Source organism: Mytilus californianus, unplaced genomic scaffold, assembly GCF_021869535.1.
Source record: "Mytilus californianus isolate M0D057914Y unplaced genomic scaffold, xbMytCali1.0.p SCAF_1, whole genome shotgun sequence".
Lineage (NCBI taxonomy): Eukaryota > Metazoa > Mollusca > Bivalvia > Mytilida > Mytilidae > Mytilus > Mytilus californianus.
In genome coordinates, this window is record NW_026262581.1 from 52,675,067 (window position 1) to 52,702,731 (window position 27,665).

At 31.3% G+C, this 27,665-nt stretch overlaps 1 protein-coding gene across 3 annotated transcripts in view; it reads right to left on the minus strand.

Moving 5' to 3' along the window:
• The window catches only part of LOC127721168 (tyrosine-protein phosphatase 99A-like), a 59,524-nt gene extending 34,281 nt beyond the window's left edge, over nucleotides 1-25,243 (minus strand). For all 3 annotated transcript variants that reach the window (XM_052227852.1, XM_052227846.1, XM_052227842.1), the window contains exons 1-7: nucleotides 25,184-25,243; nucleotides 23,694-23,778; nucleotides 8,735-9,082; nucleotides 5,015-5,138; nucleotides 1,770-1,951; nucleotides 1,093-1,274; nucleotides 444-558 (exon numbers count right to left, since the gene is read on the minus strand). In XM_052227852.1, coding sequence (XP_052083812.1) covers nucleotides 444-558; nucleotides 1,093-1,274; nucleotides 1,770-1,951; nucleotides 5,015-5,138; nucleotides 8,735-9,082; nucleotides 23,694-23,745 — 1,003 coding nt within the window. In that variant the 5' untranslated portion in view covers nucleotides 23,746-23,778; nucleotides 25,184-25,243. The remainder of the gene's footprint in view (nucleotides 1-443; nucleotides 559-1,092; nucleotides 1,275-1,769; nucleotides 1,952-5,014; nucleotides 5,139-8,734; nucleotides 9,083-23,693; nucleotides 23,779-25,183) is intronic.
• Between the last annotated feature and the right edge of the window lie 2,422 nt (nucleotides 25,244-27,665).

The window sequence follows — 27,665 nt, forward strand, 5'->3', positions numbered from 1 at the left end:
CCCAAAATTTTTTTTGCGGTTGTATAAAATCAATACTGTTGACATTTTGAATACCTTTAATAACAACTTATGTTTAACACCTCTTTTTCTAAAGACATGATTTTACAATCCGTATGATTGCAAATTCAATGGTCAAACATCTGATGTCTCATCAAAAGTTTTTTTTTTGTTTAAAGCTCCCAATGGCTGTTCCAACTTCTGGCTCTGTGCTTTAATGATGAAAATAAATCATAAAATTTGCATTGGACCCAGTAAAAACAGAACTGTTCAAGATCCAGTTACCGTTAGAAATCCATAATTTTCTTAAATGGCAGGTGATTGTAACTAGACATTCACCAGTATGTTTTAATTTCACAAATCTATCCTTCTTTTAGAAATTTCAAAATATCAAGTTGAACTGTGGGCTACTGCTAAATAATGTAATATACACTACTGATCCTTACTTCCTTCAGCAGTAACTACAGCAGCATTAGCAACAGGCCCAGGTCCCTCTGTATTTAATGCTGCAACCTGGATAATGTATTCAGTGTAGGATTTCACACCTGGAATATCAAGTTCCTGGAAAAAAATTACACACTGATCAAAACTTAAGGTTGTATTTGTAGATTAAAGTAAATTTAGAGGCTTTTATGCTTGTGACTTTTAATTCTGGATTTCATTTTTACAAATACTTTTACAATTTCCATACTGCAAATTAGTAGTTTTTCCACCATTGTAATGACTTTGAGAAGGTTTGAGAAGAACAAAAGGGCAAAACACACTTTTTCCTTAATCCACAAAAATTGGTACCCACGTAAATAAATGATTCCACAGTATATTACATCACTAACAAAGATAGTATACCCTTATATATTTTGATTTACATTGACAACATCAAAGAATCATTTAAACTGTCTCTCTTCTTGAGTGACCTGAATGTCAAGCTTTGAAAATTAATCAAAATCATACAAAAAATGTCCAAACCTATGAACCACTTTCCTTTCATTCCTTTGATGCAATCCATTGTTTTCATTTTGGCTTAAAAACTACCCACAGAACTACAGATTTAGGAAGTGATTTTAATTACTTACAGTTTTAATTTTAATTACTTACAGTTTTATCTGTTCTTTCAAATGTTATAACACTGAACACTTTTTTGTCTGCTTCACTGTACATGATCTGGTAACCCTTTAACTCTCCATTAATCTTTTCTGTTGGGGGATGATCCCACTTTATATGTATCACAGAGCTGTTGTTACTGGTTGCCAAGAGGTTTCTTGGTTGTGCTTCAGGTTCTACAAGTAAAAACAAAATTGTTTACAAGAATATTCAGACTTTCTATTGTATTACAAGAATGTTAATAAAAGATCATCGCTCCAATGTCAACCACAGCTGCATATATTTCAATCTGCCCAAGGGCATTATTTAATCATAATTAAAATAAGGATCTTAATGTACCCTTTCATTTATTCCACTCTGCACATGAGAAAACACTTTACAAGATGGATTCCAATTTTAGCAACACTTTCTTTAAACTCCACCCTCTAACTTACCCTTCATGTAAGTCTTTGCTTAATCCCTCAACAAAGGAAGTTTAATACCAAATATTTCCATATTTTTAAGGTTTGTGGAATTTTTCATGACTTTTCAGTAAATACTGATTTCAGAATTTACATATACAAAGCAAATCCATGAAAAAAATACGTTTCCAAAAAAATGAAGATAAGGATACACAATGAGTAATTTTTTCTTCATATAAATCAGAATTTTAATCTATCATTTTTACTGACCTTCAGAAGGAGTAATGAAGAACATGCTTGGTTCACTAGGCATGCTGTGTCCTATACTATTGACAGCTACAATCCTTAATTTGTAAGAAGTATATGGCCGCAGGCTCATGTTAGTTGTTATATTCTTCTTGTGTATGTTTGATGTCACTTTATTTCCTAATACCCAGTTTTCTGTATTTGTCCTAAATATATAAATATAAAAATACTGCAGTTTATAGTCAAATAACTCAAGATCATAAACAGTACATTAATTTATGTAAACAAGAAATGATTGTAACAGGATGCTGTTACGAAGTCTCCCAAACGAAGCTCCCATAATTCGTAATTCCCAGGGTTGCCTGACATTAGGCAAAGTCCAGTGAAAATTGGTTTGGTCCAGTAAAGTTATATGCATTAGTGATGCCTGGGGACTAACCCTATTCAAATCATCTTGGCATGACAAACCAGAATATATATGGTTTAGGGGTGGGAATCTCGACCATTTACAAGATATAAGAACTTTCTCAAATGGCAGGGGGTCGGGATGACCCCTGGGGACTAACCCTGTATATCATTCAAACCATCTTAGCATGACAAACCAGAATATATATGGTTTAGGGGTGAGGATCTTGACCACTTACAAGATATTAGAACTTTCTTAAATGGCATGGGGTGGGGGTGACCCCTGGTTACTAACCCTGTATTTCATTTGATGTGCTTTATCATGACAAACCAGAATATATATAGTTTAGGGGTGGGGATCTCGACCATTTACAAGATATTAGAACTTTCTCAAATGGCAGGGGGTCGGGATGACCCCTGGGGACTCACCCTGTATATCATTCAAACCATCTTAGCATGACAAACCAAAATATATATGGTTTAGGGGTGGGGATCTTGACCACTTACAAGGTATTAGAACTTTCTTAAATAGCATAGGGTGGGGCGACCCCTGGGGACTAACCCTGTATTTCATTTAATGGGCTTTATCATTTAGAACATTTTCAATTAAAAAGATTGTGTCTATCACAAACGGTTTTCAATTTATAATAATTTGAAAATTTGTAAAAATAAAATCCCATAGGGTTCTATAGTAAAACCCTCTTTTCTTTTTGCCCCTCAAAGTACCCCTTTATAAACCCCATTGCACAAACAAAACCCTGATTGCACCACTAGACATGTTAGTCTAACATATTGTGAAACCCCAAGTTAATCTGACAAGCGGTTTTGGAGAACATGTGCGGACAAGTTCAAATTTAAAAGTGGCGGAAGAAGAAGAAGAATAATAATAACTAGATTTGCCATTGCAAGCAATAGCGGATGTCACCCTTCCCCATTGCCACTAAGTGGCAGCCATTTCAAAAATTTTTAACAGTGAATGCACATATATGCATAGCTATACATCTTTCTGTAAATTTTCAGTACATTCAGAGCATTAAAAAAAAAATCACATTTTTGCCGTTTCCATGGCAATGGCAGCCATTTTGAAAATTTCAAAGTCAAAAGTCTCATCTAAACTTGCCAGTTAACAATAATATCAAGTTTCATTAAGTTTGAAGCATTTTGAAAATGTTTGACATTTTTGCAGTTTCCATGGCAACTTCATGGCCATTTTGGAAATTCCAAAGTCAAAAGTCTCATCTAGACTTGCCATTCAACAATTATATGAAGTTTCATGAATTTTGGAGCATTTTGAAATTTTTGAAATTTTTGACATTTTTGATGGTTCCTATGGTAATAGAGACCATTCCCAAAATTTAATGACAGATGCCACATTGGAACACGGGAGGGAACATACCATCAAAGTTTCAATCGATTTGACCTACCATTTTAAGAAAGTAAATGCTACTTTTAGGTTTTTGGAGGATTTTGACCTGTTTTGCATTGTTTCCATGGTAACGGCAGACATTTTCGAAATTCCAACGCCAAATTCCACATCTACCAATGTTGCTTATCGTTACTGTGAAGTTTCATTAAATTTGGAGCATTTTGATGTTTTTGAAATTTTTGGTGTAGTTTCCATGGCAACATAGTAGTTCCAATGATTGCCAAAATCATCCAAAACCAGTATATAGTGGGCACCTACATTGTATTAAAATCTAATGATTTTAAGTTTAAGCATTCTCAAATAATTCATCGAACTCCAAAATTATATTTTTTCACCATTTTTCAGTTTCCATGGTAACGGCAGCCATTTTTTAGTTCCAAAGTTGCACTGCAACTCGAAAGTCAGGGTTCCTTGTTATAGTGAACCATCATTCAGATTGGTTCCTTTGGCTCTGAGAAAGCGGGCGGACAAAATTAGGTGGAAGAAAAATAATAATAATAATAATAGGGAAAAAGAAACAGAGGAAAAGCAATATGTCACCCGACATTGTCGATCGGGTGACATAATAATAATAAGAACTGAGCAAAAACAATGTCTTCCCAAACTTCGTTTGGGAGACTTAAATATCTAAAAACTGCTTGGTTTTTTACAAGTTTCTGTTAGTACAAAATGTACTAGTGATTGGCTCATAAAATTTACTTTGTTGTAGGGTTAAAATGATACACCTACCTATTACAAAGTTTGAATTGATAGGTACATTATTTAAATTGAAGTTATTTCCCTTGGTCCCCATGTTGGAAGTGAAGCTGGTAGATTTTCTTATTTGACTTACAAAATAAAATGTTAAAAACATGTAACACAATCAACTTTGAGAAGATATATCCTTGCTATATCAAAGTGATGACTTATTCAAAGCTTAAACAGATAAAAAAAAAAATTCATAAAAAAAACTCATTCCCAAGGTTTGCTATCAGTACTAGGAGTTGAATCTAATTGATATATGGAGAATTTGTGCAAGTTTTTACATTCATGGTAGCAAAAGAAAATAAACCAATTACTTTTCTGGAGTGAGTTTTTTTCAAGACCTAGAAAAATACACAAATATAAATATTCTCAAAAAAAGACAAACTTTGAATTCTAATATACATGAATTCACTAAAAAAAGTCATAAATGACAATAATAAATGGCATCAAAATAGAGACAAAGGGCTCCAAGCTAAAAAGTATAAACAAACATAAATTGTTTTACAGCAGTGCTCAAATTAGGTAAAATCAAAAACTATCTATAAACAAAGTGCCTAGGATGTATATCCACAAAGATAAAGGTACAATGTAAACTTATGACTTACATTATCCAAAACTTTTTTTGAAGGAGTATAAAAAATGTTTAAAATAATTTCAAATTTTGGTAATCCTTTGCCTGTGTCATAATACTAACCTGACTTCTATCATATAGCTACTTATTGGACTATTGTTTTCTTCTGAACTGGCTATCCACCAAACAGAAACTTGACGTGACTTTAATCTCCCTATTTGTGGCATCCCTGGTTTACTTGGTACATCTGAAGTAACAAACAAATTTTAAAATCCTTTAAATTCTGAACTTAAATAAACAGCTGCGCCATGAGCGCATGATACACCCATCGTCTAGTGTGTGAATTTTTATGCAATAATCATAAATAGTTTTTGACATACGGCGTGACATGCAAAAACCCCCAATTTTTATACAAAAAACTCAATATCTCTAAAACAACATTTTGAATCAAAACCAAAAAGTATACAGATCTTTAGATTAATATAACTAAGAAGTGTGTAAAATTTTAAGCAATAATCATGAATCGTTTTTGAGATACGGCGCAACATGTGAAAACTCCCCTTTTAAAAAAAAAAAAATCAATATCTCTAAAATAAAATTTTGAATCAAAACCAAAAAGTATACAGATCTTTAGATTAATATAACTAAGAAGTGTGTAAAATTTTAAGCAATAATCATAAATCGTTTTTGAGATACGGCGCAACATGTGAAAACCCCCCTTTTTAAAAAAAAAAAAATCAATATCTCCAAAAATAAAATTTTGAATCAAAACCAAAAAGTATACAGATCTTAAGATTAATATAACTAAGAAGTGTGTAAAGTTTTAAGCAATAATCATGAATCGTTTTTGAGATACGGCGCGACATGTGAAAAACCCCTCCCCCTTTTTTAACAAAATACTCAATAACTCAAAAATAAAATTTTGAATCATCACCAAAAAGTATACAGGTCTTAAGATTAATATAACTAAGAAGTGTGTGAAGTTTTAAGCAATAATCATAAATTGTTTTTGAGATACGGCGCAACATGTGAAAATAAACACACACCTGTTTTAGTTACTAAGTCCTGTAACTCAAAAAGTTTTAATCTTATTTTCACCAAAAAGTATACAGATCGTTTGACCATCATAAGAAACAACTATGTTAAGTTTCATGAAATTTGGATAAGCCGTTCTCAAGTTACGGTGCGACATGTTTATGCCGTGTTTTAAAATTTTGACCGGCGTATAAAAACTATAAGCTCTAAAAAGCCTGTGTCGCTCACCTAGGTCTATGTGCATAATCAACAATGGACTCTCTCCAACATTGTAGACAAGAATAGAGTTCATGAAATAAATTTCTTTTTTGTTGATCTTGTATTGCTGATCATTTTGTCTGTTTAGTTTCTCTCTATGAAGAGTGACAGTCTACCAACTATATCGGCAAAATTTGACTTGTTTGTGGATCTAGCCTTGCTGATCATTTTTGTTATTTAAAGTTTCTATTTATCTATTATAATTTTTATCATATAAGGCAAAATGCAAATAAATTGTAAAAATCGTCATTAAAGGGCAATAATTCCAATAAGGAGTCATCGGAAAATTACCTCCACCCTTTCTTAAAGGTAGATCTTGTCTTGATGATCATGTTTGCTTATCTAAGTTTCTATCTATCTTTTATAATTTTAAAGATGTAAGGCAAAAAAGCAAAAAATTGGTAAAAATTGTCATCAAAGAGCAATAACTCTAATTACAAGTCGACTGACGATTTCAACCATGCATACTTATTCATGGATCTTGTCTTGCTGATCATTTTTGCAACATAAAGTTTCTCTCCATCTATTATAGTTTTCAAGATAAGGGCCAAAAGGCAAAAATGAAAAGAAATGGTAAAATTTGTTGTTTAAGGGCATTAACTCCTATAAGAAGTCGCCTGACAGTTTTGACGTCAATAAACAATTAGTAGAGCTCAACATTCTGAACATTTTTGCCATTGTCAGAATTTCTCTACTTATAACAGTTTTCAAAATAATAGACAAAACTTGAATTTTACCCCTATGTTCTATTTTTAGCCAAATCGGCCATCTTGGTTGGCAGGCGGGGTGGTTGGACACATTTTTTAAACTAGATACCCCAATAATGATTGTGGCCAAGTTTGGTTAAATGTGGCCCAGTAGTTTCAGAGGAGAAGATTTTTGTAAAATTAATGACAACAGACGACAAGATATGATAAAAGCTCACTTGGCCCTTTGGGCCAGGTGAGCAAAAAATAAAATGAAACCTCAACTCTTTGAATCCATGGTCATGGTGAAATTATGGAAAATGACTCACATGATATATATGCAAACACCATAAATGGGGAAGGGCAGAAAAAATTTTCTGCAATATTATAAGCAAGTTGAATCTTATTGTACATCTTTTTAGAAAAAATTTATGAATGGGTAAACTACAGATCCAGGGTCTTCATATGTTTATCATTAGAAGAAGAAAATCGGATTTAAAAAGGAAAACTGCACGCAAAAGTGTCCCATTCATTGCATTGCGGGATTCTGCCCTAAGCTTCCAGATATAACACTGAAAAAATATTAAAGACGTTTTGAAATAGAAACTATTTCCTCAATCAGCCATTTTAAAGGATATTCATTGATTTAAAACATTTCTTCTAGTCCCCAATTCCCCTCATTAGACTTAATAAATATCAAAATTCTATTTATTGAATATCATCCATGCAAAAACACTTGTGCAAATGTTTTACAATTAAAGAATGAATGATTAAAGTATGTGGTCAAATCTTATACTTAAATCATAATACCTGGTATGTAACAGGAAATGGGCTTTAAATTTCATAGTAAAATAATAACAACAGTAAAATTAATTTTCTAATGTAATTATTTAAAAAAAAAACAGCACTTTATAAAATTAAAATTGCTTCATATGACACTTTTCTTCCATTATCTTTTTTCCTAAAATTGTCAATAAAATTAATTTGGCATCCGTATCTAAAAATATTTCCTGCTTTAACTCTACTTCTACGAGATGCAATATAGATGTAAAATCAGGCTAATTCTATTTACCAACACCTGATATTATATCGAAACTAAAGCCAACTACCAGGTGTGTCGTGCATTTGTAATAGATGTTTAAACAGGAAGTTTGATAACCATCCCTTTTATTATATATTTCTTTACTGGCTTTTCAACAGAATAGTTTAAAATGCTGATAATAAAAATTTTAAAAACTACTTCTTTTTAAATGATTAAATGACATTGTATCACATGCACTTATAGCAGCAGTGTTAAACCAGTATAGGACTAGTTAATAAAAAATATTAGTGCAATTTACAGATTCAATCCTTTAAAATAACCAAAACTCATAGCCAATTCAATTGCAAGTCAAAATGTTTAAATTTAAATTCAAAACTTTATTGTCATGTATAAACCAACTTATATGATTTGTGACTAAAACAAACAAAACATATTATTATATAAATGACAAGAAGAAAGCATGTATAATTATAATGAACAAACTAATTAATACATATAGTTATATAGTATAGCAGTTAATAATCCAATTATGAGTCCTCTACCCTTAGTAATAATGACTGTTTAATAAAGGAACCTATGCTTTCTTCTTGTTTTTGTGTTGATGGGCAGAGAATAAATTTTATTTTAGCATCATCATTCAGGTCATTAAAATTTTCATTACAGTTTGCCTCAATCAGTTTTTTAATTAAAGCTGGTCTTATGGTGGAGTTTTCCTGTAATACAAGAGAAAATGTTTGTACTGTAGCTCTCATACTGTAGCTATCAAACTCATTGCTGTTTTGCAAAAATTGCAGAGAAATATGAATGAACCTTTGTATTTACCTTGAACATAAAGGTCAGTAACATTCTCAAACTTCTGAATAAGATCTTTAGTTTCTGGATCTCTAAATATCCCAACAGAACATGTATACTGTTTTGTATCATCAAGATCTACATTCTTTATCATCAAACTGTAGTTGTCAGCCAGACTATACTTGGCTTTTAAAGAATCTACAATATAGGTAATAGTGATATTTCCTTGATCCTCCTTGGCAGTTAACAGAAAGACTGCTCTCTCAGTCCATGTGTATGTCACGTAGGTCTGGTTGTCTGTTGGGACGTCTATACCACAGGGCAAAATGGCATCTGTCTTTACCTTCACAAATACTTGCCCATCTTTCTCTGCCTTGCCTAGAATTTAAAAAAATAATTAAATAACAAATGCTAAATCAACCAAGATCTAAAAATATTGTTTGATTGATTGGTGATCTGAAAATAGCTGTTAAAAAGTTCATATCAACAACAAAATAAAATGCTTCGCTGGGGCGCAGCTTGATACGACCGCAGAGGTCGAACCCTGAACAGTTGGGGCAAGTATGGACACAACATTCAAGCTTGATACAGCTCTGAATTTGGATTGTTATTAAATATTTGACATAGCATAGGTTTCTGACACAGAAAGAATGTGGTCTAAGAACTTGATTTTTTTTAATTTACCTATTATGGTCCAATGTCCAAAATCAAAATACATGGTTAGATTCAGCATATCAAAGAACCCCATATATTCAATTTTTGTTAAAATCAAACAAAGTTTAATTTTGGACCCCAACTTGGACAAACTTGAAAACTGGGCCCATAATCAAAAATCTAAACACATGTTTAGATTCAGCATATCAAAGAACCCCAAGAATTCAATTTTTGCTAAAATCAAACTAAGTTTAATTTTGGACCCTTTGGACCTTAATGTAGGACAATTTAAAAAACGGGACTTAAAATTAAAAATCTAAATACACGGTTAGATTTGGAATATCAAAGAACCCCAATAATTCAATTTTTGATGAAATCAAACAAAGTTTAATTTTGGACCCTTTTGACCTCAATATGAACCAATTTGATAGCGGGGCCCACAAATAAAAAATCTAAATTCATGGTTAGATTCAGCATATCAAAGAACCCCATATATTCAATTTTTGTTGAAATCAAAAAAAGTTTAATTTTGGACCCCAACTTGGACCAACTTGAAAACTGGGCCCATAATCAAAAATCTAAACACATGTTTAGATTCAGCATATCAAAGAACCCCAAGAATTCAATTTTTGTTAAAATCAAACTAAGTTTAATTTTGGACCCTTTGGACCTCAATGAAGACCAATTTAAAAAACGGGACCCAAATTAAAAATCTAAAAACACGGTTAGATTTGGCATATCAAAGAACCCCAATAATTCAATTTTCGATGAAATCAAACAAAGTTTAATTTTGGACCCTTTTGACCTCAATATGAACCAATTTGATAGCGGGGCCTACAAATAAAAAATCTAAATACATGGTTAGATTCAGCATATCAAAGAACCTCATATATTCAATTTTTGTTGAAATCAAACAAAGTTTAATTTTGGACCCCAATTTGGACCAACTTGAAAACTGGGCCCATAATCAAAAATCTAAATACATGTTTAGATTCAGCATATCAAAGAACCCCATATATTCAATTTTTGTTGAAACCAAACAAAGTTTAAATACTTGACCCTATCTTGGACCAACTTGAAAACTGGGCCCATAATCAAAAATCTAAACACATGTTTAGATTCAGCAAATCAAAGAACCCCAAGAATTAAATTTTTGTCAAAATCAAACTAAGTTTAATTTTGGACCCTTTGGACCTCAATGTAGACCAATTTAAAAAACAGGACCCAAAATTAAAAACCTAAATACACGGTTAGATTTGGAATATCAAAGAACCCCAATAATTTAATTTTAGATGAAATCAAACAAAGTTTAATTTTGGACCCTTTTGACCTCAATATGAACCAATTAGATAACGGGGTCCACAAATAAAAAATCTAAATACATGGTTAGATTCAGCATATCAAAGAACCCCATATATTCAATTTTTGTTGAAATCAAACAAAGTTTAATTTTGGACCCCAATTTGGACCAACTTGAAAACTGGGCCAAAAATCAAAAATCTAAATACATGTTTAGATTCAGCATATCAAAGAACCTCATATATTCAATTTTTGCTAAAATCAAACAAAGTTTATTTTTGGACCCTTTGGACATTAATGTAGACCAATTTGAAAACTGGACCCAAAATTAAAAATCTAAATACACTGTTAGATTCGGCATAACAAATAAATAAATGTGATCAAAGATTTTATAAATCTAATGCACCATACTGTGCAATTAAAGATAACTTCTTGAAATTTTTCAATATATGAAATTTGAAAAAAAAATAATATTTGAAGAATAATTCTTTTTAATTTCTGAAATCTGAAATGAGAAAAAATTGGCCCCCCACAATTTCTTTTTATCCCCCCCCCCCTTTTTCCCCCAAAAAAATTCTTTCCCTCAAGATATGGTCATAATCTCAATTCAAATTTCCAATGGAGTTGGCAACCATAATTACCCATTTAAATTTACCATAGTGCTAACTTAATATATTTTATAATAGAATTAATAAAAATATAGTGTCAAATCTTTCATATGGATTTTTTTGTAAAAAAAAAAGATGAAAACATTTGCAGATATTTTTACTGGTCTTCCTTTATAAATATGCATTTCTTTAAACATAATTTAAAAGCAGTGTAAGGGAAGTAACCAAAACGTTGTATTTAGATTACCTCCCTTACACTGTTTTAGATTATCTTTATTGTTCATTAACCATTACTTTATACATAATTTAAAAGCAGTGTAAGGGAGATAATTTCAATGATGTATTTGATTTATCTCCCTTACACTGCTTTAAATTATGTTTTGTACTAAAGTATTTGTCCATTAACCAGGACAACCTTGTTTTTCCCCCTTTTTTGCCCCTAATTCCTAAACGGTTTGAGCCATAACCCCCCAAAGCAAATCCTAACCATCCCTTTGTGGTATGGAAACTTGTAGTATAATTTCAGAGAGATCCATACACCGTTCCACAGTTATTGTCTGGAAACTAGAAAATGCTCATTTTTGGCCCCTTTTTTGCCCCTAATTCCTTAACTGTTGGTACCATAACCCCCAAAATCAATCCCAACCTTCCTTTTGTGGTATTTAACCTTATGGTCAAATTTCAAAAAGATCCATTCACTTAAACTAAAGTTAGAGTGCGAAAACCAATATGTATTCGGACGACGACGCCGGACGACGACGACGACGACGACGACGACGACGACGACGACGACGCCAACGTCATACCAATATACGACCTCAAAATTTTTTTGCGGTCGTATAAAAATAACACCAACAAAACAAAACAACAGTAGCCTGATGGTACTCCGTCTGAACAACAATATCTATATATGTTCATCAAAGGACCATAAGGTATCAAGCCAACAGTATGAGGTTTCTTTTGTTGTACCTCAAATTCAGAAATTTTTTGAGATGTTTTTGTTACATAAAAAAAATGTATTGCAAAAATTAGGACAAGATAAGTTTTGTGAAAAATAAATATGTGCATTTTAATTTTTGATTCTAAATTAGTATGCAGAATTTCCTGAAATCCCAATAATCAATCTCACATTAATTTCAAATATCAAATATTGTTTATCGTTGCACTTAAAAATTTCTGAATTTTTAGTAGTAAAAGAAGGTATTCACAACCATTATAATCATGCTTAATTGTAGCCTGTTAAAGAAGACAAAGATAATCTGTGTTTGGTGGGTATTTCTTAATTTTGGACAGAAAGGCTTACAATTTTCAATGGTTGAACAAAGTGTATAATTTAATTTCCTTACTTTTTTGTGACTCTTCAATACTCATGTTATGGATATGTCACGTGAGCAGACATCAACAAAGCAATAGTGATTTTTGGAGAATGATTTTTTCAAAGGACTGTGTTTTGCATAGTGAGTTATAATGCAGAATTAATGACAAGTAGATATATTGACCAATTTTACAGAATTGAGGATTTTATCCATTTTAGCTCTAAAACTTATCAAATATTGCCCAGGACTCAAATAAAATATTGATTTATATTGAAACTAAAAATGTACATTGTTTTGAAATTTAATTAGCATAACATTTCTACTTTTCCTCCGAAAACAACTTGTATGCATTATAGATGTGTTTGTATTGTACACATATCTCCAGCCTGTGCCAAAAACTTTTTAACCGCCTAGCCCCAAAGCTCATATCAAGAATATACTTCAGAATGTGTAACAAAATTTTCACTAGCTCAAACCAATGTTTACTAGTCACAGGCTTAAGGCTAGTAGTTTTTGACACAGACTGTATCTGAAATGATTTTATTCTATTATAAATACATGTATATGAACATTAAATATATACATGTAGCGCTGTTCCTTTGCTTTTTGTGTGTTTTTTTGCTGTGCATGTATTGATTTTGTGTCATGGATGGATACCATAAATTCTTTGTTTTTTCTTTTATGTATACATATTTGAGAGAGAGAGAGAGATAAATTGTTGACAAAATATTGAAGTGAAATCTTAATACAAAATGTATTTTCAAGGCAACTTATTTTCAAACACTTTAACATGTATAGAACCAATAAATAAATATCACATCATCCTGAGAATAGAGTAGTTACACTCTGGTTTGTATAAACAGTTATATTCCCTGATTAAGCCTTACAAAAGGGGGACATGCTTGGCTTCAATGATACCAGAAAATAATCTCCTTCAAACAAATCCATCTTAATCATTCTCTTTTGAAGCCAGATGAATTTACTAACTCTGATTAATTTATTAGCTAAACAAATCAGATTTTCTGACATGTGTATCATACAAACATTTATACCACTTAATGTTTTTCCCCTTCACAATACTATCTAGAGCTCAGAGTGTATAAAATAAACACCAAAATTTAAAGGTCTTTATTATTCATAATAAAACATGACTTTTAAACATTTTCATCTCAAATTTAAGGCAAGCCCTTAAACAAACTGAACTTGCTATTATTGAAAACTTTAAAATGTGATTATTCAAATTTATGAGTATGTTTAACCTACTTAAGTAGCGTGACGCCCCAAACCAATCAATAGAATTAAACCCTCGGTAATTGAAACATTGTCAATTTTTGAAACTTTTGAGAATATTACCTCATAACTTAATTCACCACAAATTAATCATAAGTTATAGATTTTAAAAATTAAATATGGCTATGAAATTGTTCCATTATATAGTTGGAAATGACTTCAAAGAAAAATTATACAATTGTAATCCTTATTTAAACATGCATTTAAATTCTGATCCCTGACATGACTCAATGAAAATATTATATTTCAGTTATTATGCCTAAATAATAGGCTTGCAGACAGATGCATGTATAGAATAGCAAACTATTATAACTTTTTAACTGCATATTTTGACTTTTCAACCTTTCCACATTTGGAGAAGGCACAAGACAGGAAAAACTTCTATTTTAGTCCCCTTGGGCCCTGCCTTCCTTATTGAGTAATTTCTTTCTGTTTATCATTGAATTAACAAATAAGTACAAATCATTGATAATAAGCAGATATGCATTTGTACATGTATAAGTCAATACTGGTACTTTACTAGACATGGGTTGACAGCCTATCATAAAGAACGGGGAGAGCAAATCCACAAGAGCTTAATTGTATTTGGCATAAAATTTGGAGGAGATAAACATCTACATTTATATCTGATAAAAAAGACTTTTAGTAGAAGAAAACCATTTCTCTTATTTTTTGCACATGTTAACAAGTAAAATCCCATCAAATCTGTATATCATATTTGAACTTTTTCATTAAATCATTATAGATAATTAGAGAAACAGATATTACTATTTCATACTATTAATCATGATATTTAACTATTACAAGTGGATAAATATCATTACCAATGGAGTATAGAATATATATATGTAAACATATAAGAAAAATAAATATTGAATAATGGTTTCAATTCACCACATTTACTAGTGTTTTCACTAAAGGTAGAATATGACAATGTATTTATAAAAAATTCGTAAGGGTTCCGTGGAACCCAGTGTCTCACCTACTTTTGCTGTTAGTCGCAGGCTCAACAAAAATGGGGATAATTATTAAAAATTTTCCTCTAGATACTATCTTTTGAATGTAAGAAGCTTCTGTTCAAGTTTGGTAAGAATCCAGGATGGTTTATGAATCTAATAAATGTTTTAAAAACTTTAACTGCAGACTGTATGTAATGTTAACTGGAAGAAAAACTAAGTCCATTTATAAGTAATATACGGAAAAACACAAAATTTTTTTTTACAAAATTTCCTTCTAGATACTAGCTTTTGATCATGATACAAATCCAGGATAGTTTAAGAAAGTTATTAAAATTTTGAAAACTTTAACCACAGAGTGAATGTAATGTTAACTGGCAGAAAAACTAAGTCCATTTATAAGTAAAATATGGATAAACAGGATTTTTTTTTAACAAAATTTACTTTTGAATACTATCTTATGATCATAAACAAGCTTCTGTCCAAGTATGGTACAAATCCAGATAGTTTAAGAAAGTTATTAAAATTTGAAACCAAACTCTTTTTTTTTTTAGAGATCCATAGATTATTTGGCAGGGGTTCAAACCATGAAATTCCGTGAATACTGGTAGCCATAGCTTTTTCTGCTAAAACAATGTAAATGTTCATGCAGGAAAGCAAATAATTTCATTCATTATAAAAGGGGCAACTCCTTTTAATTATTAAGCACCCCATCCAAAATACTAGTTCAGATTTACATAAACACTTTTCTATTTATGTAGAATTTCTAACAAACAACACCCTAAAAATTCCTATATCGGAGTATGTCCACAATAAAAGGAAAATAAATGGACGTATAAAATTTCTGTGTTAAAGACTTTAAGTCATATCACTGCAGACATCCATTTATTATGAAATGATCACGATCACATCCGAAAACCAGACACAAAAAAATAAAATAAAGATGCATATTGATCACATTCTATGACAATTTATATCTTCTATCTTTACAAAAAGATCATAACTTGAAATAGGAACCCACTCACATTCATGTGTTTAATAAATGAAGATTTACAGGTGTAACACCACTAATTCGGCCCGGCCAGAAAGCACATACCAGAAAGTAGTACATATTTAACACAAAATAGTTCCTACGCATGAGTGTAACTTTCAAAATATGTAGAATATTTATGTATTGTTGATATCAAATGAAAGCTGAATGACTGGTGATCATTGTAGACTACTTTTTGACTTATAATTTTGAATATTAAAAAAACTGCACCAAATTTTATAAAGAGGGTACTTTTTGCCTGTATGTCAGATCTGAAGTACCTGTTGTGGTACATCAGAAGTTCCGGGAACCAGTTCTTTCTTATATGCCATTAAAGGTATGTTGATTTTTCCAGTACAAGACACCATAAAGTGTTGCTTTGACATGCAATGATTGTCACTTTATTTGAACTTGAAACAAAAGAGCTGTGTCTGCTTGAAATTGAGGAATTTAACATAGAAAGCAATGGGGCCATGAATTAGTGGTGTACTTCCTATTACAGAGAATCATCAGAAATTCAATTTTTAGAAGTTGTACCTATTCCAATGAAAATAAGTCATATTTGATGTAAGTAAACATGTTTAATCATCTTTTTTGGATGAACAATTCTGTTTATGGGAAATTTCAGCTCTTAAATTGACATAATCAGGTATTTTAACCTTTTATGGTCACACAACATGCATGCAGTTAAGACTTGACTCCAAATTCTTATTTTTGCATTATTTGGGATTGCAATCAATAAAACATGTATATAATGACTTGTTTATGGTAAAAAAATAGCTCTTGGTCAAATAATCCTATGATTTTTTAAGTTTTATTGGTTTTCTTATGATAGCCTTTTACAATCTAGGCAATTGGTATATACTCATATAAGAATTCCAAAATCTCACTGTACATGCAATTTTGAACCAGTTAAGCAAGTTATCCAGCTGAAAAATATATAAATTGCTCTTTATAATCTATGTTGTACCACAGAAATATGGTTTATACCAAAAATGTCCTTTTCCAATTTGAAGAAAAAAAGGGGGAACAATTTTCTCAATTATGTCTTAGGTTTGGTCTAATATATTTTTATCAAATAAACAAACTCTGGTGAAATATGACTATTGGTAAGCACATTGTTTTCCTAACAGAAATTATTAAATACAACAATGATTTTGAGAATAAAATAAGTATATTGGCCATTTATAATATCCGTATGCAGTTTTCTTTGAATAACCTATATGTTACTACCAGTCCAATTTGAGCTTAAAATTAGTAAAAAAAAAATTTGGACTTAAGCTTTATGTGTTTTTTATTGCTTGAAATAGATCATAGAATGAAATAAAGTGATGCTGAAGTCAGTATAGCAAGTTCGGTTCTGTTATAGGTGTAACACCACTAATTCGGCCCGGCCAGAAAGCACATACCAGAAAGTAGTACATATTTAACACAAAATAGTTCCTACGCATGAGTGTAACTTTCAAAATATGTAGAATATTTATGTATTGTTGATATCAAATGAAAGCTGAATGACTGGTGATCATTGTAGACTACTTTTTGACTTATAATTTTGAATATTAAAAAAACTGCACCAAATTTTATAAAGAGGGTACTTTTTGCCTGTATGTCAGATCTGAAGTACCTGTTTTGGTACATCAGAAGTTCCGGGAACCAGTTCTTTCTTATATGCCATTAAAGGTATGTTGATTTTTCCAGTACAAGACACCATAAAGTGTTGCTTTGACATGCAATGATTGTCACTTTATTTGAACTTGAAACAAAAGAGCTGTGTCTGCTTCAAATTGAGGAATTTAACATAGAAAGCAATGGGGCCATGAATTAGTGGTGTACTTCCTACAGAGATGTTACAATAAATCTCCTTTGAATAAAAAGAATATAATCAAATAAAAAAGAAATAAAATTCATTTTCTCACATGAATGCTGAGCCAAATAATACCGGGTAATTGTTTTGTTCAAAACCCTCATGAATAAAAAATCTATTCTTCCTTAGCAATATATAAATGTGCCTTATATATTTTGCATCAATGACCTGTTTACACTATTTATAGCTATCAAGAAAATGCTCAGAGTATAAAAGTACCTTATTATTTTTGCATCAGTGACCTATCTATAATTTTCATAGCTAACAAGATAATTATATAATTTCTCAGAGTACAAAAGTACCTAACACATTTTGGAACAGTAGCCTATTTATACTTTATTATAGATAACAGATAATTTCTCGGAGTATAATAGTACCTTAGACATTTCACATCAGTGACCTATTTATACTTTATCATAGATGACTGACAATTTCTCGGAGTATAATAGTACCTTAGACATTTCACATCAGTGACCTATTTATACTTTATCATAGATGACTGACAATTTCTCGGAGTATAATAGTACCTTAGACATTTCGCATCAGTGACCTATTTATACTTTATCATAGATGACTGACAATTTCTCGGAGTATAATAGTACCTTAGACATTTCGCATCAGTGACCTATTTATACTTTATCATAGATGACTGACAATTTCTCGGAGTATAATAGTACCTTAGACATTTCGCATCAGTGACCTATTTATACTTTATCATAGATGACTGACAATTTCTTGGAGTATAATAGTACCTTAGACATTTCGCATCAGTGACCTATTTATACTTTATTATAGCTAAGTTAAGCTAACAGACAATTTCTCAGATGGACTGTTTAACTGATGGAACGTTTAATGAGTGATGAATAATCAATAATTTTGTAATTACCCCCAATCCTAATCACTGAAGTTCAAAAGATTGCCTGAGTCATAATTCATCACTAACTTCTTTTCCTTCCCTTATTTCATCAAGATTAGATACTTTATATGGGAGAAATTTACATGGTTGTAAGCTAATTATCAGCTGATCACACATGAAAAGCTGTACATTTCAATGTTTACAATACAACCACAATCTTTTACATCAATAGCATGATAGTGTATTCGGGGACAAATGTCTTGTAAACAATGGTCTAGGAACATAAGATAACCATGATAAAAATCAAAACATGACAATTGGACATACAACCTTTTATGGTGTTGTAAAAAGGACACATAAAGATATCTTCAGATCACATATGAACTATCTTCAGTGTTTACACCCTATTACCAGCTATCTGTACATGCTGTACAGCAAATGCAATAGGTAAGACAGATAATATTCTGCTGTACAGGATAGCAAAAGCAATTGTTTTGAACGGCAATCTCACTTTTTTTATCTATAACAGATCCTATTGTTTCTGTCATAGGGATTAGTGATAGCTGGTAATAGGGTGTGCAGTATATAAATTGGAAAAAGTATCTAATAAACTTAGTAAGTTTGAAAGCTACTCTTGGACCAAAGCCTCAATGCTATATATCAGTGAATAAGATTCAGATCTGTACTTGTGAATAAGAAGAGAAGAGAGGAATATATGAATGAGACACCAACCACACAACACAATAAAAACAAAGACATTTACAAGTCAACATACATACTGCAACTACAGACAAGTGTATATATACAATAATACACCCTATTTATTACAGACTATCAACGGCAGGTGTAATACGTAACCCAGATAAAAATCTGCTGAACACAATTGCAAAATTCATTGTATTGAAATGACAATCAGAAACAGTGATAAAATCTGCTGTACCACAATAGCAAAAACAATGGTTTTTAATGGCAATGAGTAACACAATACCTATTGTGTCTGCCATACTGATAGCCAGTAATAGGGTGCGAATATGTCTAGCTTTTAATTGTCCTGAGTGTAGAACAGTACTGAATAAATCTGACAGAGATTATCAAAAATCTGCCATCTACATTAGTCCCTATATGATAATTCAAGATATATAACGATAACTCAATAAACTGCTGACGAAGTTTCTGACTTGGAACAGACACATGAACATGTGGAAGGATTAAACTGCATGTAGTTGTTTTAAATCTAAACCCTCCCCCTTTTAATCCGGATTATTCTTTTTATTTTTTTCAGATTTGAAAAGAATCCATTGATTCAGGAATGTCCTTCATTTTATAGTACAACAGAAATACTATCCTGATTACTCAAATTATAATATCAAAAAGAATTAGGTTTTTAATGTGTCAATGAGAAATTATTGAGCCATAAAATCACCACATCTCAATTATCTAGACAAGATGATAATTGAATTGTTTTAGCAGTATATTGATCCCATCTTAAAATTAGCATTTCATCTTTGCCCTCAAAACTATCAATTTCATTTATTGATTTCTCATAGAATCTCAATTTGAACTGAAAACAAAAAATAAAGCATGAGCCTTACAGATATAATATCTAAAGTAGTAATTGCAATAAAAATCTTGGAGGGAGCTTTTATATAGGTTTGTCCTCAATGTCAACTCTATTGATTTTCCATGGCTTCTTTAAATGAAAATACCAGTAGGAAAATGAAACTCAGAATGACAAGTTGTGTATTGGGTGTTTGTACCCAGCAACATCGACATTGACAATGAAAGACGATTAAGCCAAATCTATACTTGCAACCACTTTCTGTTAAAACAAGGAAACAATTGACAATGCAAATTTTGTTATAAATACTGCATTACTGATAAAACTATGTAAAAGATATGATGTTTGACGTGGTTGATGCAGTGATGTATGCCATAGTCTCTGCAGGACGACTATAAATTTTGGTAATTGAATTATAACAGACTTTACTTATACAATATAATATTCCTGTAACACACAGTATGGAATAATGAATTTAAAGTCTTAAGTGTACCATTTTATCCACTGAGACAGAGAAAATATATATAAAACCAATATCTGGTGTCTGCAATTATTTTTTTTTTCAGACAGAATTTTTCATCATTACAATATATCCATTTGGAAGCATCTGACCCTTTATCATCCAGAGGTACATTGTATTATGTAATCCACAAAGAAACATTTAGAAATCTTTACCAGCAGAACATTCATGGTTTTGTTTAGCATACATTATTTTAATTGAAGACCCAGGGTGCCATTATGTTCTAATTATTCTAGTTATATTTTTTAAAGATGCATAATTTGGATTATCAAAAATATTTATTTATGTAGGTCAATAGCTTTTGTTTATAAGACAGATATTTACCATTAGTCTATGAATGATTATTATAAAATTGTTATATATAATATAAAGAGGGCTTGGTTGTATACATGTATATTCAAGAGTATAGGTTGTATATATGTATATTCAAAAGTATATTCTATTTCTAAGTGCAAGTCACATCATTCAAGAATTTCTTCTACTGCAATGTTTTCTATGACTAGATTCAAAACCCTCGATATTCTAAGGACTATTCATAACCTTGAGCATGCAAAATCTATATATGCATAGATATCTCTGTCAACTGCTTATCTCTATTTTTTCATTTTCTTAACTAAGACATTTCTTTTTCTAATTGATTTTTTCCGATATCTTTGTCAACTGCTAATCTCTATTTTTCATTTTCTCAACTAGAACACTTTTTTTATTGATTTTTCAGATCTAACAGTACCATTTTTGCAAATTAAAACGACCTGAATAAGATAGTTTAAACAGACAATAAAATAATTATTTGTATTTAAAATTTCAATGCTTTAAATTTAAGCTTGCCATTCAAGGCAGGATTATTTTCCTGTCCAAATGAAATTTTTCACAGGTTTCAAAATAAAACTATGAATGCCATTATATTCTGTTTAATTAATAGTCTCCAGAGCTGCATACAATGTATGAATCAGATTCTAATTATCCTGCCATATGTCCAGTAACTTCTTCATTAATAGGATACACTGATGGTCAGGGAGGAAATATCTGTTTTCACAACATCATCAACCACAATTTTCACTATAACACTAGATGGATTAAATGCAAACTTACTACAGAGCAAAGATTATCATTACCTACATGTAACAATGCAAAATCAAACACTGCTTATGGAGGGAAATAGGACTAGGACTACTTCTAGGGTTTTTTTTAACAACCTTGACTACCCACTAGGCCGAGGGTTTCGCACAGTCAGACTAGCAGGCAAATTTTTTGCCCAAAATAACTTAATAAATATATATATAATACATATGAGCAACATTACAAATCTGAAAAAATAAAAACATGGATTTGCATTTATAAGGAAGACAGGACACAGATATAAACTTTGCTTTCAAACCTCAAGAAAAATAAGTTTATCATTTTTAGCAACAACAATTTTTTTTTTTTTCATTTCCAGTTATTTTCCTGCAGTGTGTTCAAAATTAATTATGTGGTGAAATTTCAATAATAATATATATTAAATCTTAGAACTAGAAGTACATGCCACATCAATATCAGCATGCAACTAGCAGATTTCATATGAATGATGTAAGAGGAGTAGTTTGGGTTTGAGTTATTGATTGCTGTCTGCTTAACTTTCGGTGGCAAATATTTGATGCGTTTTCAGGACAATAGAATTGAAGTATCAGAATAGTTTAAGTGTTGAGCTTGAATTTGAACCATCAAACTAATTTCAAAACAACATTAATGGACATACATGTTCAGCTAAGGTGAACAATTTGAATCGTCATAACTTACAAGTCTAAGCCTGTTCAGACTGTTCATCCTTTCGAACTGTTTAGTTTAATTCATTAACTCAACATATTATACTTGAACTAGTGTTCTTTCCAGGGCCTTTTTAGTGTGATGCAGGTACAATCATCATGAATGTACAAATGTATATTGCTTAATCGTGATGTTATCTGATACGATTTTCTTATATAGATTGTGTTATGGATGTGATGTTATAATTCCTAGATAAGATATATGGTACATGTTTTTCAAAATTCCCTGTTTCTCAATGCTATATGTATATGAAATTTGTAGGAAACACTGACTTCCAAAGGTCATAATGATATATGCTGAGGTTAATATAATGTTTCATGAGGGATAATTAACCTGCCATCATGCTAATTAAAAGCTGTCAAAGACAATCATAATTGATTATATGACACATTTTTCTGTATGTTACACTTTGTGAGGTAAATATAACTTTTCACCATAGAATCTTGCTATTAACAGCAAATCAGAAAAGTGAGCAAGTAGAGTTGCACGCAAATGTAAATGGTACATGTATATATTCTAGTAATAAAATTTACTGAAAAAATCAGATAAGCCATTTAAGCATTTATATTCAATACTTTTCTAGATCAGAGTAAAACTTGAATTGACAGCCAACTGTCACAGTGTGGACAGGTACATGTAGAAAAAAAATTCCATCATGCATCTAAGACATACATGTACTTACTAATTTATGCAAGTTAATCTGTGTGAATTTCAAAGGGAAATTTTAAATTCAATAACCAATCTACTGACAAACAATATTTATTTGGTGAAAATTTTCCTGTAAAACAGCTATGTTTATTTGTAGCATATAGACAGAGATCACCACAGGCTATTTAAGGATGATACTCCTCCACCCTTGAATATTAAGCACCACACGTCACACTTGGATTTTCAGCTTGAGGCTTGGGATTAAATAGATATGTTTAGAAAATAATTCCAGCAATATAATTTTGAAAGACTATCATTAAATTGTTTTGTTTTTTTTGTTTGTTAAAAAATTAAGATATGTATACATTTAATATGTATAAATTAAGAGTATTGCAAAACGGTATATTCAGAAATATATTTTTAAGAATTTGAATAATTATTTTATAAGCTACACCCTAGAAAATTTGTCTGTGTTTATCACTGATAGATGTTGATTAATCAATGATAAGTCATGATCTCTTTGTCATTTTAGTTTCACTGGCAAGTTTTCAATTAGGTAAATATACAGTATATTATTTACTTACTGCCAAATACATGACACAGGATGCAGAGAAAGAAAACAAAATTTCTCTTCATTTTAGCTCTGATCTCATCATCTCACATTTTTACCTGTAATAAAATATAAATATTGCAAATGCAATGTCTGTATGTACAGGAATTAACCTTATAAAATTCAGAACAGAAAAAACAACATGTAGATAATAAATGAAAACAACACTTTATAAGTTTCATGTGAACGTGAACATAAATATGCAGTGTATTAAAAACTATAAGTCAAATTGAATATTTTTTTTCAGTCCAAGGACTGTAATTGGAAGTATTGATTGACAGAAAGTCAGGATACTCAAGCTGTATATATATTAGAAAATATTAATAAATGTTAATTTTGTTAACATTTTCTGGTAATGAGTTTCAGATAAGAAAGTTTTATTTAAGTTACTATATTACATTGTATGTCTATAACAAGGTGTTCAACATCAGCTGAAGCAGTGTTGATCTTTCAACAGATTTTTCAAAAGAGAGCTGACCTTAATATTTTTTTTGGAAATGTCAGAGAACATTATACATTGTATATCTTATACTAGACTGTAATTGATTCTTCATAGTTGGTAATACATGAACATAAAAATTGCCAGCATAAATTTTTTGTCCCCAGTTCCAAAAAAATATTCCATTTCAAATTGTTTAGAACCACATGTGGCGTGATCACTGTTTCATGTAAATTGAATTATATGCAAAAACTTCATTGCATTCCAACCTAATAAGACGACTTTTAAATTCATGCACTTTCCTATACAATTTCTAATGTCACAATGCTTATGTTATTACGTCACAGTAAGAACCAATTGTTCAATGACTAAATATTTACACTGATTGACCTCGGGTCAACAGAAGTAAATTATTCATAATAAACAACCAGACCTGCAAATTTTCCCTATTTAGGCATGAACTACACGATTTTGACCCCTTGTCCCGATTGAAAAATAGTAATCTTGACAAAAGCTATGAAACACAATTTTGTGAACGAGATATGTTTGAAGAAATTCACAGAAATTGTTGTATCAAACTTGTTCATCACTATAGTGAGACACCAAGTCCAAGTGTCCCTTTTAACTTAGCACCACCATAACCTGAACTAGTATCTTATGAACACTGTATAAGAGGTACCGGTCCATCAATAATTTATGGAGTCCCTGCTGCACCCTCCGTCCACTGGAGTTTGAACATGTCTCATATTTTGTGAAATACAGAACATGTAAAACGTATTTGTTCAGACTTGTGATTAAACTGTGTCACTCGTAGACAACGCAAAATTCGTGCTCGAGTCGAAGTACTTTTGTAGCACAATCATAAAAAATTAAAAGCTCAAAATAAGAGTGGCGGTACATTTTAGAACACCAGATCGTCTGTAAATGGACTTCTTCATATTCCGAATTATAACCCTTTAATAGATTTATGGTTAAATATATGCAGAGTGGTATTTTTTCGATGATTTCAATTATAAACTACTCACAATAAAAGTATCAAATTCCAATACATTTCTGACAGAAATTATTCGCCATTTTGACTAATCTTCAATCCATTTCCGGTTGTTGGTCATGTGACCTTCAAGTTGGTCCGCGGGAAAATTCGGTTTTATATGTTCTCAACTTCTACTTTCTTTTTGGCTAATTATTATATATTTAATTGATCCAACTTTTTGTGTACTATACATATGTGGATATCTATTTTTCTTTTTTTCTTTTTGGGCTGCTTGTTTGTTATCTATATCAACCACACTTGCAATAAAATGCATTAGTATTAAAAAAAAACAACATACTATAGATTCTTTATCTACGTATTCTTTAAGAACTTAAATAGTTCTCGTTTAACTTTTTTTTTTTTTTATCTCATTGTTTGTATTGTATTATGAAAAAATTATTGATGTTGTAATGTTTATGCCCTTTGGGGCCCATAATTGGAAATAAAAAATATCTTATCTTATCTTATCTTATCTGTTCTCAACTATATTTTGTTAAGCGGAGCGTAAATACAAGCGAATTCCAATTTATCACAGAATATACCCATTATACATAAACATTGACATTGATAACTTTATAAAGACAATTCAGCATACTTTTTAAAAATAAGGAGATGTGGCAATATAAGACAACTATCCCCCACAGTGCAAACGAAGTGGATGATCAATTATAGGAACGACCTTCAACAACGAGAAAGCCTATATCGTATAGTCGGCTATAAAAGTCCCTGTCGTGATAAATGTGAAACAATTCAAACGAGAAAATCAACGGCCTAATTTATAACAAAACAATTTACGAAAAACAAATATGACAGACATGAACCACTGAACGACAACCACTGAGCTACAGGCTCCAGACTTGGGACCGGCACATAAAGGTTGTGACAGTGGTGTAACAGTGGTGTAACAATACAACATTTAAACATATAAACATAAGCACTGCCGAGTTTTTCGTCGAAAATAAAAATTAATATAAAAATAGATATAAATAATGAATGAGGGTCTGGATGGGGTTTACAGAATAGATAATAATAGGCTCAATCATACAAGAAAAATGGACCCCAAAAAATAAAGAATAAAGAAAAATGGGACTTCTTCTTCTTCTTTATAGTTCAGCACTCCATCAACATACTGATGATAACGTCCCGGGCACTGATGTCGCTATGCCGCGCGTGCGTGGGATATATAATTTCTATATTTACAGTTAAATATATACAAATAAAAGTTCAAAGTAATTTTATTTTTCTTCTGTTTTGTACTATACATTTTGGTTAAAACTATATACAGTGTAATATTAATTTAAATGTGTAGGTGTTTGTTGAGAACAGATATTGCCAATGGGATCTGTTCACGGAAACAGTCTAGTGTAGTACATTTTACTGCAGCTACAGGTAGAAGGTTCCATTGCAATATTGTTCTAGGATAAAATGAGTACCTATATGAGTCTTTAGATGATTGTATTGGTCTGTAGGAATGATTGTGTGGATTTTGTCTTGTTCTTGTGTCAGATTGGATGAGCAAGTCTGTTGGATAAATAGCTACAAGATGGTGTATTATTTTATAGAAAACGATGATGCGTGTTCTTATTCGCCTTTTTTCTAGGGTTGTCCAGTTTAGAGTTTGTAGCATTTCATTGACGGAGCTGGTGATACGATATCTGTTGCAAGTGTACCTAGCCGGCTGCCCTGCGCTGGACCATTTCAAGTTGGTGTGTTTGAGATTTGGTATGAGGGTCCCAGACGCAGCTACTGTATTCAAGCTTAGGTCTGACCAGTGATGTATATATGCTCTTTCTTTTACTGTTTTGGAATTGACCTTTAGATTTCTCTTGACAAAGTTTAGCTTTTGTGTGGCTGAAGCTGTAATATTATTAATATGTTTGTTCCATTTTAAGTCTGTTTGTATTGTTACGCCAAGATATTTTGTGGATTTTTCTTTTTGCAGTATATGATGGTGGAGAGTGTAATCAAAATTTATTGGGGTTTTCTTTGTTGTTATCTGAAGGATTGAGCACTTGTCTGGATGGAATGACATGAGCCAGTCCTTCTCCCATTTTGCTGCTGATGTTAGATCTTCTTGCAGTTTTTGAGTGTCTTCTTTGTTTCTTATTGTTTTATAAATTATGCTGTTATCTGCAAATAATCGTAAGGTGCTGTGTTTCATATATTCATGGAAGTCATTTATGTACACAAGGAACAGGATAGGACCCAAAACTGTGCCTTGGGGAACGCCAGATGTTACATTTATTTTGTCAGACTGGACACCATCAATAATGACTGTTTGTGTACGGGATGTAAGGAAATCTTCTATCCATTTTAAGGTGTTGTATTCAATGCCATAATATTTTAGTTTAGAGAGAAGTCTTTTGTGAGGAACTTTGTCAAATGCTTTGGCAAAGTCTATCACAATTATGTCAGTTTGGATGTTATTGTCGTTGTTTTTTGCAAGTTCTTGTATGAATGATACCAACTGAGTT